A 16,466-nucleotide genomic window follows, 5' to 3' on the forward strand; every position below is an offset into this window, starting at 1 on the left:
GATACACGAATGAGGCTCAGGAACCACGGGTGCGGTCAGACCCGTTTGTGGCGAGTTTGGTGGCGCATAGTTGGGGTAAATGCGCAGGACTTTCACCCAATCCGGGCATTTTATTTGGTAAAACAAAGCCAGTCCAAGGACTTAATCAACCTTCTGGTCTGGCTCAGGCGCCGTCGTCGCGGGTGCATTCGGACCGACAAGTTCTCCTCAATTCCTCCACCGGCTCCTCCTTTGTCCGTCATCCCCGCCGCAACTTTGCCCATTGATTCCCTGCGTCTATCGAACTTCAGCAGCACTTATGCTTGAGCGCCAGAGAGTTTGGCGTGCTTGTCAAGCATGCCGCCGCAAGAAAATAAAATGTGACGGAGTGCACCCGTGTCAGAGCTGCAGTCGCAACCAAGCAGAATGTTTCTATATTGAGCCAGGCACCAACATGAGGCTGCCGGATTCCCAGTGAGTGGCTTGCTGCACATTGTATAATTAGTTACTGAACCCTGCGATAGATACGTCATGAACCTTGAGAGCCGAGTTCGAACAATGGAAAAGATGTTGCAACAGCAGCCGTCTAATCAACATAACAAGGATACTCATCGCACTCGCTGTTCCCCCGTAGACCAACGGGGGCCCGCTTTCCATGACGGCATGGATCCTTGTCCGCCAGTGGAGTCCCACTGTGCGCATCCTACAGACGCAGCCAATGTGCCAGCGCCGCGCTCACCTCCTAAGAGCAACGAGAACGAGAACAACTTCCTAGACGGACTGGTTCTTGACAGCCCTGATACTTTGCTGGAAGATACTGCGGTTTCTGTGTCTCCAGATTCAGAACCTGCTGAAGCAGATGTTAGGCAATTGCCGGTGCCGCTACAGCAAGCGCTGATTGACATATTCTATTGCTCTTATTATCCGATCTTCCCTATTATCCATTGGCGTGACTTTAAGCCGCTATATGACCGCTGGCTGTCAGCTCGTCGCAGTGACGTCGACAATAGCGGCCATGGGGATGATGGCGATGACAGCGGGTTTTCTTTTCTCTTGTACGCACTACTGGCGGTGGCTGCATTGGCCATGCCAGCGGGCCATTTGATATTCAACCAGCCAGAGCTACTAGCCTATACGCAGGAAGATCTCGGAGATCGACTGTATTCTCATGCAATTTCCAAATGCCCTGGACTAATGTACCAGCGGCGGGGAATGAATGCAATCAATACCATAATTGCGATGAGCCTTCTCAGTATTCACCTTATCAAGCGTGGGAAGGTAGGCGATGCATGGACCATTATAGGCAACGCAATCCGCTTATATCAAAGCTTAGACCTTCAGGATAGCGTGGATATAGCGGACACGGACGCTCTTTTAGCAACACACCGCAATGTCTGGTGGTGCTTATATATTCTGGACTGCTCCCTATCAACAGCGCTTTCCAAGCCATTATCTATTGATACTGCTGAACATGACCTGCCAGTGCTAGCGCTCGAGGAAAAGACAGATCCCTGGTTCTCAGTTATTGCAAATTTTCATATCACTATCGGCCGTATCTACAAGTCAGTACAGCAGATCCGCAAGGCTCGTTCATTCCACGACTCTAAAATATGGGATATGCTGCAAACATGCGTTGAAGGGTATAATATTGAATTGGAAGATTACTATACCAAGCAGGTTCTGCCAAGGATAGAAGAACCAAGCCAACGTCCACTAGCGTTGCAGACAATCGCTGTATCGTCTTACTACATTGGCGTCGTTCTTCTCCATCGGACGTATATTGAATGCTTTGACATCGCGGGGCCTGAAACGTTCCTACATTGCGCTGAGGCTGCGTCTAATTGTATAAGAGCTACTCCAGAGGTGATTACTACCGTACCACCTAGTCATTTTATAATCCAGCAGGGCCGCGCTGTCTATGCCAGCATCAAAGTATTATTACATTGCATGCGGCTAGCCCGAAACATGAATTTTAATAGCAGGGCGTGGTCTGATGTCGAGACTGGCTTCGACATGTTACAGAAGATTACCATCCAGTGGCCTGAAATTAAAAAATACCAACAGCTCACCAAGGAGGACATGCACCGGACACAGATTGACTTCACCAAGCACGAACTATTCCATGGAGTATTCAATCGATACGGTCAGACGGCTGGTAAGATAATCCACCAAAGTGATGAGCAGCCTGGCACAACCCACACCGGCGAAAGCCCAAGCCAGGACGAGTCATCAAGAAGCGCAGTAAACAAGAGGTGTCATAGAGCCGATCCAGGTATATTAAGCACACCACAGAGTGCGGTCTTATCATCTAAGCGTTGCCAGGATTGGGCACCTTATGTACAGCAACCAAAGCGGCAGAAGCTGCAGCAGAATTCTTTCGTTCCACAATCTCCTTCCTCTACCACGCCTCCATCTCTAAATGAGCTGTCTGTTCCTCGCGAGCCCCGCGATTATACTGCGGCGGATTCAGAAATGTGCATCGACGATTTTCTTCTCACCGACTTCCCAGCCCTACCACTGCCGTCGGAAGATTTGTCTGCGAGCTTTTTTGGAGATGCGACATTTGATGCTGTCCTTGATTAATACACACTCTCTGTGATTGACATGAAACATGGTTATGCTCTGCAAGTAACACTAATGATAAAAGTATTTGCCTGGTTTGAAATGCTGCCGTCTTCATACTTAACGGATTATTTGAATCTAATGAGCAGGAGAAATCTCTCCACGACTGCCCGACAGAGTAATATCCACCTAACAGAGCCACAAGACCTGGCTCGGCAGGGTCTTGATTTCGTGGTGCCACTGATGCTTTATATCATTCAGGCTAGTCTCAGCGGAGCATTCGCGATGTACATTTGATTTTAAGGTATCTACCAACCATTCTCAATTTACATTCCGTTCTAATTAAAAGAGATGGAAACCAGTACCCTAATAACTGTTTTTCCTTCTTTGTCTATAATTCCTCTGATTGCGCCTGAAAATGTGGTCGAGCACCACTGATTTCTGGGCAGAAGGATTATCGGCTCTAACAGCCACACATACTTATAGCGTTAACAATGTACACAGTCACAAGCATTGCGTCAAGGGTATAAATACCCTTACTCGTTTAACGCAGCCCGGAACTGTTCCACAAACAACCACACCTCGGAGAAAGTATTGTACAAGGGAACTGGCGCGACACGTACAACACCGGGCTCCCGCTTATCACAAATAATTGCAGCCTCATGTAATTTATTAGTAACCTTGTGTAGTAAGCCAGGCTTTAGTAAGAGACTCAGCTGCGCGCCTCTTTCTTCGGGATTTAACGGGGTAATGATGCGGAACGGACGGGTGTCATCTGTTGTATTTTTTAACAGGAGATACTCGAGATAGGCTGTTAATTGCACTGATTTACGGCGCAGTTCAGTAATTGACGTTTCGTCGAATACCGAAAGCGAGGCACAAAGGCAGGCAAGGTCAATGACTGATGGGTTTGACAGCTGGAAGCCTGCCGCGCCGGGGGTAGGCTTGAACTCTGCCGAGAGGCGATGTTAGGACGCTAGAAGGGTGGCCATAAGATGACAGAGGCGGATCTCTCACTTACTATTATCCATTTTAAATCTGACGGACTTGTGATCGCCATACCACCCCGTCAGCCTGTGTCGGAATTGGGGAGAATCCTCCCCTTGGCTATAATCAACGCGCCCATGTTTCTCGTGGACGAAAACGCCACCCATGGCCCCTGGCCCAGCATTTCCATACTTATAGGTACACCATGCTGCGAAGTCTACATTCCAGTCATGGAGTCTTAGTTCAACATTCGCGTATGCATGAGCTAGGTCCCAGCCGACAAGAAGGCCTTTTGACTGTGCGTATTCTGTAATTGTCCTGATATCGAAGAACTGCCCAGTGTAGTACTGAACCCCGGGGAGAAGGAGCAGGGCTGCTTCATTAGCATGCTGATCGATATATGAGAGTATCTTCTTCGTGGAGATCTTGTACTCCCCCTCGTCTGGACCAATGAGTACCATGGACTGCGTCGGGTTGAGACCATGCCAAGCAATATGGGATTCGATAGCAAACTAGGTTTTGAAGTGAGTTTGTCTGATATAGGTATTACCAGGGATAGGTAGCATCGCATAACATACATGATCACTAGGAAATGCCTTCCAGTCGAGGAGGATTTTGTGCTTAGTGGGCGTGGGCTTATAGAAGCATGCCATTAATAAATGCAGGTTTGCAGTAAGCGTGGCCATTGCTGTAACCTCTTCTGGTGCCGCCCCGACAATCTTGCACATGGACTTCGCGGCCTGATCGGCGAGCGACTGCCACGGTTCCAGCGGGGAGTCTTCAATTTTCGTGAAGTGCCCATTGACCCCAACTGATGACCATGTGTCTAGTTGTGCCTCTAGATACTGTGAAATAGCTTTGGGCTGGATACCAAGGGAGTTGCCACAAAGGTAGATACATGGGTTGCTTGAAAGATCTAGAGAATGGCCGTTAGATGAAGTAGTACACCGGGTTCTGTCGCGGAACGTACTGGGCTTCGCGAGCTTCTTAGATGCGAGATTGGCCTTTGACGGAACAATGAACTTGTGACGAAATGCACTCAACGGATTTGAAGCGTCTAAGGACGAAGCGTACTCTTTCGACGCAGCATTCTCAGGGAATTTCAGGCCGTTGGTCTGGGTGAGCATGGCGAAATCGAGGGAAGGCTTCTGAGAGAAGATGTCTCAAGGGAGGGGACACAATACGAAGAAGGGGAACAGCAGTGAGAAATGTGCGTATATTCTGGCTCTTGTCCTCTATAGCAGGGAACAGGGCAATTTCACTCTCTCTTCCCCCGAAAGTTGATTCTTCTCTTATGTGTGCCTTCCCGTGCGCGCTTTGCCCGGCATGGCTGCTTCTTTGGCCAGCCGATCGGTATAGATGGGGTGGGAAGAAGCTTCCGGCGGCTGAGGGGGCTGAGCCAATCACGGAACGGTCCGACAGCAGTGGCCCCGCCAATCGGTAAATGGGCCACTCACGGGTCTTCCCGTGGTGCTTTATAGTTGACTGCGAATCCAAATCGGTGCTTCCGCGGTCGGAAGAAGCCCCGAGGGCGTTTGTACGTACGGCCAAGGAAGGTGAGGATTCGTCTGTGTCTATGGACGGTCGGAGTACCATATCAAGCCTAGTTATTTTACGTCTTTATGGCTTCAGCCCTTGTCAAGAATTGGAACCCGCATATCTCGATCAAACATCAAACACGGCGCGCCCACTTGCTACAATGGACACACTTCCACAATCCATGAAAGCGGCAGTCTTTGACAAGCATGGCGACTTCTCTGTCCTTCGCCTAGACGAACAGCATCCTCTCCCGACCGTAAATGAGACGGACGTCCTGGTAAAGGTCCATTATGCCGGGGTAAACTTTGTCGATATATACCAGCGCAGTGGCCTCTACCCGGTCAAGCTACCTCTGCAGGTCGGCCGTGAAGGAGCCGGCACCATTGTTAAGATTGGTTGCAAAGTGCCTCCGTCATATGGCATCCAGGTTGGGGACCGAGTGGCAGTCTTCACCCAAGGAACCACAGCAGAATACGTCTCTGCGCCCTCAGAGAGCGTCATGGTTTTGCCTCCATTGGTATCAATAAGGCAAGGTGCTGCGCTCATGCTTCAGGGGCTGACGGCGTGGACTATCGTTCAAGATGCCCACAAGGTCGAGCAGGGAGAGATGATTCTTATCCAAGCGGCAGCCGGAGGCACAGGCGGTATGCTGGTGCAAATGTGCAAGCACCTCGGAGCAACTGTGATCGGTACTGTGTCGACGCCGAACAAGGCAGACATTGCGAAGAAACACGGATGCGATCATATTATTCTATACAAGGATAACGATGTTCAGGAGGAGGTGATGAAGCTGACGGGCAATAAGGGCTGTCATGCGGTCCTCAGTGGAGTTGGAGAGGCTACGTTTCCCCAAGACCTGGCCTGTACGAGGAGAAAGGGGACTCTGGTTTCGTATGGCAACAGCAGTGGCGCTGTATCTAGTTTCCGAGTCCTGGATTTGAGCAAGAGAAATGTCAAGCTTGTGCGACCAACTCTGGCGAACTATATTACTGAAAGGGATGAGTTTGTCCTTCGATCACAGCAGCTACTTGACCTGGTTGGATCTGGAGTCGTGCGGCCAGAGTTTGGTGGTGAATATCGCTTGGAAGAGGTGGGGAAGGCCCAGGACGACCTTACGACGCAGAAGACAACCGGAAAACTGCTCATCAGAATACAAACTGAACAATAAAAAAAAGGAACTTTCTGTACAATATATTGCTATTTAGCATGTGTCCCGAAAGAAGAAACACCGATCATTTACTCACATTTACTCGAATGCAAGCTTCTGTTGTCTACGTAGGATGGCTTGAATGCTAGCATAAATTAGCTTGTAGACCGATGCACATGGTCCAAGGAAAGTGAGTTTCTGCTCCTCGAAATTATTGATTTCTCCATCTCGTATTTTTAGATCACGCCGCAGTTACGAGCCTGAAGCCTCGAAGACAGTGTCGCCATTTTGGATACATCCTTATCTCTCCTTCATGGCCTCTGTCTGGGCAATTTCCGCGTTTTCCAAGTCCAATCCCCCATGAACAACCGTTCCTCCAGGCACCGAAAGGTCGGCGGCGCGAGCCCGGACAAACCTGGTTTTCTTGAAGACTTTCCAGAAGACGAAGAGACAGATGTAGATTGGTAAACCAATGTAGGCTGCGATAAAATCCGAGGTCGACCAGTTCCCATCTGTGAAGACAGCGAATCCATTTCCCAGGGCAACAAAGCCGAAATACACAAGGCTAAAGTAGGCGGCATAGGGCTGGAAAGGAGTCCGGAACGGGAGCAAATCGAGCCCAATGCCCTGGGCAATAATGGCTGCCCGGAAACGAATATATGATAGGGCGATAGTCATCCAAGTCAAGAAACTGCTGAATGTTGTGATGTTCATGAACCACAGGAAGACCTTGCCTGCGCCGTTGGAGACGGACATGTAGGTGAGCAGAGACACGGACGATGTTACGCCAACAGCGTAGTATGGGATTCCCCTATCATGAAACGAAGAGTCAGTCACTCAAGACTTTTCGGGAAGTGTCAAGGTAAAGTCGGGTATCCTACCTTGATGAACAGCGCAGAAGGAACCGCGGTGCCTGGCCACATTGTGCGAGAGAATATAAATAACGAGAGGCATTAAAAAGCATGTTATTAGCAACTGAAATCGCTGAGACCAGAATAACCGCATTCAGAATTGACGGCAGCACTGGTATTCCGGCGTTGACAATGCCGATAACCCACGGCGAAGCAGCCGCACCAGCGCCACCGTGTAACAACTTGGAGTCATTGTAGGGAACGATTAGTCCAACTGCCAATGATCCCAGCACATAGAACAGTAGGATTCTGAAGAAGATGATGCGTATTGCCATTGGTATATTCTTCCGTGGGTTTTGGGCCTCACCAGCAGCCGCGATAATGCCCTCGGAGCCGCCAAACGCAAACGCAGCGGCGACCACAGTTGAAAACCAACCTGCAAATCTCCCAGTAGGGCCAGTTCCTATGTATTCTCTCATCGCACCTGGGTGCATCCAGTAGTGGAACCCTAGTCGGTCCTGGCCCGGAGCGCCACCAAGGTCGATGACCAGTGACAGAATGAGCAGCCCTATCATCGTTGATAGTTTAATAATACTGAATATAAACTCCGCCTCGCCAAATATGGATACGACAATGATGTTGAGCAGGACCACAACTATAATGATGATTGTTATCCAGACGGCCGGGTTCACCGAAGTGGTCCAGTATTCAATCACAAGAGCCGCGGCAGACGCCTCAGCACAGACGACCATCGCGTTGGCGTACCAGACCTGTCAGCTTGTTAGTGAGATGAGCATTTCAATCGTTGATGATCGGGATATTCGATTGGTACTACTGACATTCCAACCTACTGCGAACCCTAGAGCATCGTCCACAAACCGAGAACAATAGGTTGGAATGGCCCCCGCAACGGGCATCCAAGTACCCATCTCTCCTAAACATTGCATCTGAAAGCCGAATACTAGAAGTTAGCTGTCCCTTGTTTCGTGATCATTCCCTTCGTGATTGACTTACCGTTGCATAGACTGCCAGCGAAGTAATCGAATAGGACAGAAACACGGACAATGGACCTCCACGACTGAGTGCCTCGCCGATGGCCAGGAAGAGCCCGGTGCCAACCGCACTCCCAAACGCCATGAGTGTAAAATGCCGGGATTTGAGCCTATCGCCAGAGTCAGAGAGCCAGAACCGAGCGACTAGTGGTGTGCGTCGAATACCTACCCTCTCTTAACTGACTGGTTCCCTTCACGCAAATCTTCAACCTTCGCCTTCACTGGATTCTCTGTCGTTGACGGGGAACCAAGTTCGGCCAGATCGATGGACTCGCTTCCATTGTTACCTGTCATTGTAGTATCTCCAGATGCCGAAATCGTTGAACTTGCAGGTTTTCTCAGGTGGAGACACGGGGAAGGGCAATAAGGAAAGCAGAAGCGCAAGTAGAAGATAGACTTAAAATCATATGCGCCTGTTAAGAAATATACGAAGCAGGAGGCTGGTAAAATAATCTGGATATATGGAGACCCCACACAATCTACCCCGGATCCAGATGGTTGTCGGTCGAGCCGACCTAGTTGTAAATTTCAAATACGGTCACCAGTAAAGTACTTGAGTGGTAGTACATCGGATGCCCCGGGACCCACGAGTTTTCTGCAGGCCGAACTTGAAAACTTCAATTCCAATAATAAATTTTGTAATAACTAGTGCAATATCGGTTAGGTTTGATAACCACCGGATGGGCTGAAGGAAGAAAAAGATGGGGCATTGCCCATCCTAGCCTCACAGCTAGGAGTATCCATATAATTTGAAGTTCACGGATAAAAAACCACACTCCTGACAGCATGGATATCGATCCAATCGGAAGCCTGTCCCTCAACTGCCCGCGGAGACGGGATCGAATCGGAGGCCGCTCCGTTGAGCACTAATTAAATTCTGGCCCACATCGCCAACTCAATTTTTTACCCCAGAATGGCAGAACCCAACGGCAAAATATCCATTTAGAGTCAGAAACCGTTATGACGTGAATTATTTTGGCCCAATGCACAGTTTCTAATTACCTAAATGTGGGAATTTAAGTTTTCCACAACAGGGAGGAGGAAATTTGCGAACGCTCGGGAAACTTTCCAAACGATAGGAGCCATGCCATTCTGGTTCGGAAATGTCTGAAATACATGGGGTCTTCTCGTAATTCGAACAGGCCAATTCGGAAGTGACGGTCTCTGATGAACGCTATGGCAAAACAGCCTAATTTCCTCGTTATTGTTGCTGATGACCTTGGCTTTTCTGATACTGGGTGCTTTGGCGGGGAAATCAAGACTCCGAATATCGACAGTCTGGTGAACGGAGGTATTCGGTTCACTGACTTTCATGCTGCGGCAGCATGCTCGCCTACTCGAGCCATGCTCCTGAGTGGAACAGATAACCGTAAGTCGTCCGAATCTACACTCAAAGTTCGAGCAACTGAGCATCTTTCATGCAGATATCGCCGGGATTGGGACAATGGCTGAAATGTGGTCTGAGAATCAAAAAGGAAAACCTGGCTATGAGGGTTACCTGAATGACCGAGTAGTGCCTGTCTCAGAGTTGCTTCAATCTGCCGGATATCATACCATGCTGTCAGGGAAATGGCATCTTGGTCTAACTCCTGATCGATGGCCAAGCCGAAGAGGCTTCGATCGATCTTTTTCACTTCTCCCAGTATGTCTCACCCATGTATACTATTCTTCATAGGTATACCATTAACGATATCCAGGGAGCTGCAAATCATTATGCCTGGGAACCCCAATTACAAGCGGACAAAAAAGCTCCGGATATCCTGGGAGAAATAAATGCATTCTATGTGGAAGACGATACGCAGGTTGAGCCCCACGAACTGGGAGAGGATTTCTATTCCTCTGAGGCGTTTGCAACGAAGCTTATCGAGTACCTCGATGAACGAGATTCAAAGCAAAGGGAGAAACCATTCTTCGCATATCTCGCGTTTTCCGCACCTCATTGGCCATTGCAAGCACCAGAAAGCGATATTCAGGATTATCGAGGCGTTTATGATGAGGGACCTGAAGTGCTCCGCCAAACTCGCCTTAAAAGTCTCAAGAGCCTCGGTCTGATTCCTGAACATGCGATTCCGCATGACGTTGTGGCAATCGGAGGTCATGATCTTTCTAAAGACTGGGAATCACTTGACTCAACAAAACGACAATTCTCTTCTCGGACAATGGAGTGTTTTGCAGGTATGGTTCAAAACATGGACCAACAAATTGGACGTGTCTTGCAGTACCTCCGCAGCAAAGGGGAATTGGACAACACATTTATATTATTTATGTCAGACAATGGCGCAGAGGGTCTTTTGCTAGAAGCCATTCCCATAATCAAGGGAGATGTCCACGAGCATATTGCGAACTACTATGATAACTCGTTGGATAACTTGGGTAAGAAAGATTCCTTTGTCTGGTACGGTCCATACTGGGCGTCTGCTGCGACTGCACCAGGCCGTCTGTATAAGTCATTTACTACAGAGGGCGGGGTTCGCGTTCCACTTGTTTTGAATTATCCACCGTTGACGAGAGATATACCGAACATCAACCACGCTTTTGCGACCGTCATGGATATCGCCCCCACTGTGCTTGAACTTGCCGGGGTGGAACATCCAGGAACAACTTACTGCGGCCGCACAGTCGCACCAATCCGTGGCAGGTCTTGGGTTCCTCATCTCGCAGGGCAGACAGGCAATATTCATCCTGACGATATGGCCATGGGATGGGAGCTCTTTGGGAGACAAGCTATTCGGAAGGGAAGATTCAAAGCGGTGTATATACCCAAGCCATATGGGCCCGAGGAATGGCAACTGTATGATCTGAAGAGTGATCCTGGTGAACGAGTCGACTTGGCAGGTCGAAAGCCAGAAATTCTAGCAGACTTGATGGAGGAATGGGAGAAATATGTGCATGAGGTTGGATTAATTGTGGGATCTGCACAGCCATTTTACGAAGTGGACCAGGACGTTCATTCTGTACAGGGATAGTAATTATTATAAACGTCAAGACTCCATTTTCTTCTTTCAATAAGACTATAGTTCTCATTGTTAAATCATAGCGCTTTCACACTCCATCGTTGATATTGTTGAGGAATCAATGTTGTTCTACTTGTTTTATATATATCCTTATGCTCCCCTTTGAAAAGTGGAATCAACAATACCTCTGAACTACAACAGTTCAGACCAGTCCAAACGCAGCAGCACAAGAAAACGATCTGTCTTTCACCGCTATATTCAACCTTCAATCGCCTATTCTAAGTTTCGGACCAGGCCCGTTGTCTGCTGAGATTGGTGCTAATGACCTTACAGTCCGTTCGTGGAACCATTTGACCTACCGGAGAACGAGCAAGGCCAGGCAATGGCACAAAATTCGGCCACGCATGCTTTTCGGATAATATATATATGAGCTGGTATATCTAGGCTCTGTTGCTTCACGGCCAGCGACTATATACGGGAGAGGGGATTGTTCGTCGACTATTCTTGCCAGTACGTGATTAGGATCGCGCAAGCACCTTGGCTTAATTCAGTCTTTACGGCATCTTATGCCGTATCCTATTCACTATCTAGCTTTATTGTGCTGCGGCAATACTGCCGCATGACTTGCACTCACGACTTCTCTCGTTTCTCATCCAATCCTCAATTACGTCTTTGAGCTGCGTTTCCATATTCTCACAGTAGAATTTCTCTTCACGGATAATGGTAGGTATTTTACCATGTTCCTTTTCGTTCTCGCAGTACCACCGTAGGCGATCGATGCTTCCTGCGGGGCGGTTCCTTTCCATAACCAGGCCGATTGTATTTCTCTGGCGGCGGGGAGAGTGTGGTACGTTGCCTGTGCTTTGTTAAATACTCCCTATCATAAAAGAAGGGAACGGTTATATAATCGGGAGAAATAGTTGTTTAGCGACATACCTGGCAAGAGAAACATCTCGCCCTCTTTGATGGCGATGTCCCGGAATTGATGACCATTTTCCACTATTTTGAGAAGCATGTCGCCTTTAATCTGGTAAAACCATTCCTGTGAGGCATAGCGGTTCATATCTGAGCCCCGTTGGATTGCTTTTTAGTCTCGGAATGTCCACAACGCACCTCTGTTTGGTTGACTGTAAAGCAACCAACCGGTTAGACGATTGCTGCCTCGACAGGAACGAAAAGTGCCAAATGACTTACTATGATAGTCGTTCCTCGTGTTTGGGCCGCCGACTGCCATCAGTATAAAGTCGTCACCGGAATACAGGCATTTGTTGTTCACGGGCGGCTGAAGACTGGCGGCATTTTTATCCAGCCAAGCAGTGAAATGCAGGGGCCCAGGGATGGGAAAACCGTTGGTCGCAGTCATGATGTTATGCCGTTCACTGAAAGTGGGACGTGCTCGGGTTGGTGTTGGGAGGCTGCGGTGTGATGCTACTACGGGGGGACGATGACGGTACCAGTGGAAGGCGAAGCGGGTCAAATACTGACCAGGGGAATTCTTTTAAATACGACATTCTTTGTGAAAGCAACCATGACAACCCCTGTTCTGGAGAGCTGACCAGCTCGCCGGATGAATATCCGACGCTACTAGCCGCCGCAGCCTGTGGCCACCTCGCCGGCCCAGCAGCAGTCATCTACACATGCGTCGGATTGCTCCGGACGGCGTGGAACAAGCCTGCAGGCGACCTAAATTTGATTTAAGAAAACAAGGACCTAAAAGCAAGGGGGCCACGAGAGAGCGATGAACCCCATTTGGCAGGTACCGCTAGTCTACACCCATACCCAGCAACCGACCATCACAAAATGACGACCTCTTGTGGCTGCCTTTGCGGCGCCTCGGGCCATGGCTCCCATGGCATAGAGTCCACGCCTCCATCTATGCGCATCGACGTCCACACCCACATCATGCCTTCTGAGCTGCCGAGCTTCACCCTCTTGGATGACGATGTTCCCAGCAATGAAAGTCAAGAATGGATCACGTTGAGACCACACAACGAACAAGGCCCTGGGGCAAACGGAATCAATGGCTCAAAAGCACCGAAGAGAGTCGACATGTACGTCGGCGACCGGTTCTTTAGAACAGTAGAAGCCAACTGCTACGACCCCGAGGCGCGACTGAAGGACATGGACGAGACCGGAATCGATGTGCAAGTGCTGAGCACTGTTCCAATTCTGTTTTCCTATGATAAGCCGGCGAAACAGGCCGCGTCTATGGCCCGATATCTCAATGATCACATCGCTTCAGTATGTCACAAATATCCCACGCGGTTCATCGGCCTAGCGACAGTCCCTTTGCAAGATGTTGCGGCGTCAATCGCGGAATTGCGACGTTCAAAAGAGGAACTGGGGTTAAAGGGCGTTGAGATTGGAGCTGAGATCAATGGACGCAGCCTGGACAGTACGGAGTTCGAACCATTCTGGACGGCATGCGAGGACCTGGATTATCCTATCTTTGTGCACCCTTTGGGATACGAATGGGAAAGGGAGAATAAGAGCCGGTGGCAGCCGTATTGGTCTGCGTGGTTGGTAGGAATGTATGTGCTTATCTATATGTTCATCCATGAATTTGCAGCAAGGGTAAAGACAACTAATCGTGCGTTCTTTTATAGGCCGAGTGAGACCGCTCTCGCCATGCACGCAATCCTCTCATCCGGCGTGTTAGTTTCCCACCCAAAGCTACGTTTCTGCTTTGCGCATGCTGGTGGAAGCTATCTACCTTTGCTAGGCCGCATTCAACACGGCTATAACTGTCGGCCGGACCTTGTGGCGCATAGCGCGCGGGGCGTCTTGCCAGCGGACTTCTTTAAGCAACACCAGGCCAACATCTGGCTGGACAGCCTGATGCACGACCCTGACCTCGTAGAGTATATCTGCAGGAAAATCGGCGTTGGAAGGATTGTTCTGGGCAGCGACTATCCGTTTCCCCTGGGGGAGATGCCGCAGCCTGGGGAGCTACTATCTACAGACTCACAGATTCAGAAATTCCTGTGCACAAAGAGCAAGGAGCGCATCATGGCGAAGAATGTATTAGAATTTCTAGGCATAGATAAGATACCTGCGTGAAATACATAGAAAGTCATACAAGTGCTGAGTCTGATAACCACAAACTACTCACCTTGGAGCGGCAAATATTGACCAACGAATAGTCTAGAGATACCTCTGCATGCCTTGCAAACTTAGGAATTGGCCATATTCAACGCATTCAGTTGACAACCAGAGTATCTCATAGACAGTCTTCTCTCCCTGACACTGGCGCAAAGTTAGGGCTGCGTAGGCCCGGCTGCTCCGTGCAGCCAATCGGAGCTTCATCCGTCCCATCTTTCCACCTTACTTGGGACTGCCATATTTGTCGGCTCCTGGTCGTCGCATCAACCCGAATCACTATACATCTCTTGCATTCGAACTACACCATACGAAACGCATTCATGGAGGCTCTTACCACTCTATGGCAGCTCAACACCGAGCAAAAGGCCCACGAATTCTTGGACAGCCAGCGCGACCCGATCCGTATTAGCAATTTTGTGGGCAATGAATTCGTACCTTGCACGACGTCGAATAAATGGGTAGATTCATTTGACCCTAGAAGCGGAAAGGTATTGGCCCAAGTTCCTCTGGGCGCTTTAGTGGACGTGGAAATGGCTGTCGAGGCCGCCACGAAAGCGTTCCCTTCGTGGTCGCGGACGTCGCGAAAGTCAAGGTCTCAGATGCTGCAAAGAATCGCCAGCATTATCAGCGAGGAAAAAGAGCTTTTTGCGGTCTGGGAGAGCATTGACCAAGGGAAGACTCTCTCACGGGCGAGAGTTGAGGTCGAGAGAGCGATTGATAACTTCAAGTACCTAGCGCCCTCTTCCTGCGGAGCTCCGTTGCTGACCGGCAAGTTAGTTACTTTGCTACATATATCCTGCACGAAGAACATGCCTCTCGGTATGTCGATGGACCGACCTCAGTCTTGACGTACGAGCATCGATCTCCCGTGGGCGTCTTTGGGCTCATCACCCCATGGAACATGCCCCTCTATCTTTTGACCTGGAAAATTGCACCTTGTCTCGCCTTTGGCTGTGTAGGAATTGCAAAGCCAAGTGAGGTGACTAGTATGACCGCATTCCGTACGTTCTTCGTGATCCTATCGGCCCGTTCAGTTGTAAATGCTAACTTGGTGAAGTTTTGGCAGAGGTGTTTAGGAAGGCGGAACTGCCTCCTGGGGTGATTAACATCGTTTTTGGTGATGGGCCCGGCGTCGGTTCAGCGCTGGTACGCTCCGCTCGCGTTCGTGGTGTGTCATTCACTGGCGGCCCAGCCACAGGCGCCCGTATCAGACGGGACACTGCTGGTGATATTGGGAAGCACGTATCGCTAGAGCTGGGTGGCAAGAACCCAGTATTAGTCTTTGACGACGTCGATATACCTAACGCTGTGCGGTTAGCAGCTCGCGCGGCTTTTGAGAATAGTGGCCAGATTTGCCTCTGCGGGTCTCGTGTCTACGTCCATCGTTATATCTATGATAGCTTTATGTCCGCATTTGTTGCATATGTTGAGAAGAATTATCGACTAGGAGACACGATGGGACCTGTTGCTTCTCTGCCGCATTACAGCAAGATCAGGTCCTATCTTCTCCAGGCCCAAGCGGAATCCGCACAATTCCACACTGGAGGCATCCCTTGTGAAGAGCCGCAAGGCTACTGGATCCCACCCGTTGTTCTGAGTGGCCTCGACACCAAAAGTCGGGTGGTTTCTGAGGAGATCTTTGGGCCAGTTGTCACCGTGTCGGCTTTTGACTCGGAGGACGAGGCCGTCTCGCTGGCAAACGACAACATCAACGGGCTGGCGTGCATTGTCATGACCAACAACGTATCGCGGATGCGACGTGTTGGCGAAAGAATCGATGCTGGACTGGTATGGGTGAATTGCTGGCTTGTGCGGGAACTAGGCACGGCGTTTGGCGGCGTCAAGGCATCCGGAGTTGGTCGAGAGGGTGGCGCACATAGCCGTGATGTTTTTACCAATCTACGGACGCTGCATGTCCCCTCCTCCTGGTAGAAATGAAACTGAGTCTGCTCCATTGTTTGTTACATCATAGTGCAAAACATGCTAGAGCCGTCGAATGCATCTATTAACTAACAGTAGTGGTGAATTACACTGCTACGTATATGTACATTATGTGAAAAGACGAGAGGGCCGCGCTTCTTATCTACTGTCTTCACCATTTCTTCTGATAGACGGCACCGGCACGTACGACAGAAGAAATTCTGGTACAGATGAAACGCGTTGCCTCCCTCGAAGAGTGAGGATGATCGGGCACCAGGACAAGCCATTTTTTTTTTTTTTTTTTTTCGTAATAGAGCTGCTACATAATGTCATGACAGCATAAAGGTCCTCGGATATGGCTCTTTTTACCGAG

The 16,466-nt window shown here is 49.6% G+C and overlaps 8 protein-coding genes across 8 annotated transcripts; 5 read left to right on the plus strand and 3 right to left on the minus strand.

Annotated features, from left to right (window-relative positions):
- Positions 1 to 433: 433 nt before the first annotated feature.
- STB4_1 (fungal specific transcription factor domain-containing protein) lies at positions 434 to 2,562 on the plus strand (the record flags this gene model as incomplete). The annotated part of the gene is made up of 2 exons (XM_041701053.1): positions 434 to 453; positions 504 to 2,562. 2 exons carry the CDS (start codon positions 434 to 436, stop codon positions 2,560 to 2,562), a joined length of 2,079 nt encoding a protein of 692 aa, XP_041553976.1.
- A 515-nt stretch (positions 2,563 to 3,077) lies between these two features.
- BNA5_4 (kynureninase (L-kynurenine hydrolase)) lies at positions 3,078 to 4,655 on the minus strand (the record flags this gene model as incomplete). The annotated part of the gene is made up of 4 exons (XM_041701054.1): positions 3,078 to 3,493; positions 3,563 to 4,040; positions 4,107 to 4,444; positions 4,499 to 4,655. The coding sequence occupies 4 exons, from the start codon at positions 4,653 to 4,655 to the stop codon at positions 3,078 to 3,080; spliced, it is 1,389 nt and encodes a 462-aa protein (XP_041553977.1).
- A 572-nt stretch (positions 4,656 to 5,227) lies between these two features.
- APUU_30009S (quinone oxidoreductase family protein) lies at positions 5,228 to 6,235 on the plus strand (the record flags this gene model as incomplete). Its single annotated transcript, XM_041701055.1, has 1 exon — positions 5,228 to 6,235. The coding sequence occupies one exon, from the start codon at positions 5,228 to 5,230 to the stop codon at positions 6,233 to 6,235; it is 1,008 nt and encodes a 335-aa protein (XP_041553978.1).
- Positions 6,236 to 6,514: 279 nt separating this feature from the next.
- Positions 6,515 to 8,411, minus strand: APUU_30010A (uncharacterized protein; the record flags this gene model as incomplete). Its single annotated transcript, XM_041701056.1, has 5 exons — positions 6,515 to 7,025; positions 7,096 to 7,835; positions 7,905 to 8,012; positions 8,080 to 8,227; positions 8,287 to 8,411. The coding sequence occupies 5 exons, from the start codon at positions 8,409 to 8,411 to the stop codon at positions 6,515 to 6,517; spliced, it is 1,632 nt and encodes a 543-aa protein (XP_041553979.1).
- Positions 8,412 to 9,293: 882 nt separating this feature from the next.
- On the plus strand, positions 9,294 to 11,083 carry APUU_30011S (arylsulfatase; the record flags this gene model as incomplete). The annotated part of the gene is made up of 3 exons (XM_041701057.1): positions 9,294 to 9,486; positions 9,542 to 9,759; positions 9,815 to 11,083. The coding sequence occupies 3 exons, from the start codon at positions 9,294 to 9,296 to the stop codon at positions 11,081 to 11,083; spliced, it is 1,680 nt and encodes a 559-aa protein (XP_041553980.1).
- A 581-nt stretch (positions 11,084 to 11,664) lies between these two features.
- On the minus strand, positions 11,665 to 12,434 carry BNA1_2 (3-hydroxyanthranilate 3,4-dioxygenase; the record flags this gene model as incomplete). Its single annotated transcript, XM_041701058.1, has 4 exons — positions 11,665 to 11,927; positions 12,008 to 12,113; positions 12,185 to 12,198; positions 12,266 to 12,434. 4 exons carry the CDS (start codon positions 12,432 to 12,434, stop codon positions 11,665 to 11,667), a joined length of 552 nt encoding a protein of 183 aa, XP_041553981.1.
- Positions 12,435 to 12,871: 437 nt separating this feature from the next.
- On the plus strand, positions 12,872 to 14,131 carry APUU_30013S (amidohydrolase family protein; the record flags this gene model as incomplete). The annotated part of the gene is made up of 2 exons (XM_041701059.1): positions 12,872 to 13,602; positions 13,678 to 14,131. 2 exons carry the CDS (start codon positions 12,872 to 12,874, stop codon positions 14,129 to 14,131), a joined length of 1,185 nt encoding a protein of 394 aa, XP_041553982.1.
- Positions 14,132 to 14,493: 362 nt separating this feature from the next.
- On the plus strand, positions 14,494 to 16,105 carry APUU_30014S (aldehyde dehydrogenase; the record flags this gene model as incomplete). The annotated part of the gene is made up of 3 exons (XM_041701060.1): positions 14,494 to 14,900; positions 14,951 to 15,174; positions 15,231 to 16,105. 3 exons carry the CDS (start codon positions 14,494 to 14,496, stop codon positions 16,103 to 16,105), a joined length of 1,506 nt encoding a protein of 501 aa, XP_041553983.1.
- Between the last annotated feature and the right edge of the window lie 361 nt (positions 16,106 to 16,466).

The sequence above is a fragment of the Aspergillus puulaauensis genome, chromosome 3 (genome assembly GCF_016861865.1).
Source record: "Aspergillus puulaauensis MK2 DNA, chromosome 3, nearly complete sequence".
Classification (NCBI taxonomy): Eukaryota; Fungi; Ascomycota; class Eurotiomycetes; order Eurotiales; family Aspergillaceae; genus Aspergillus; species Aspergillus puulaauensis.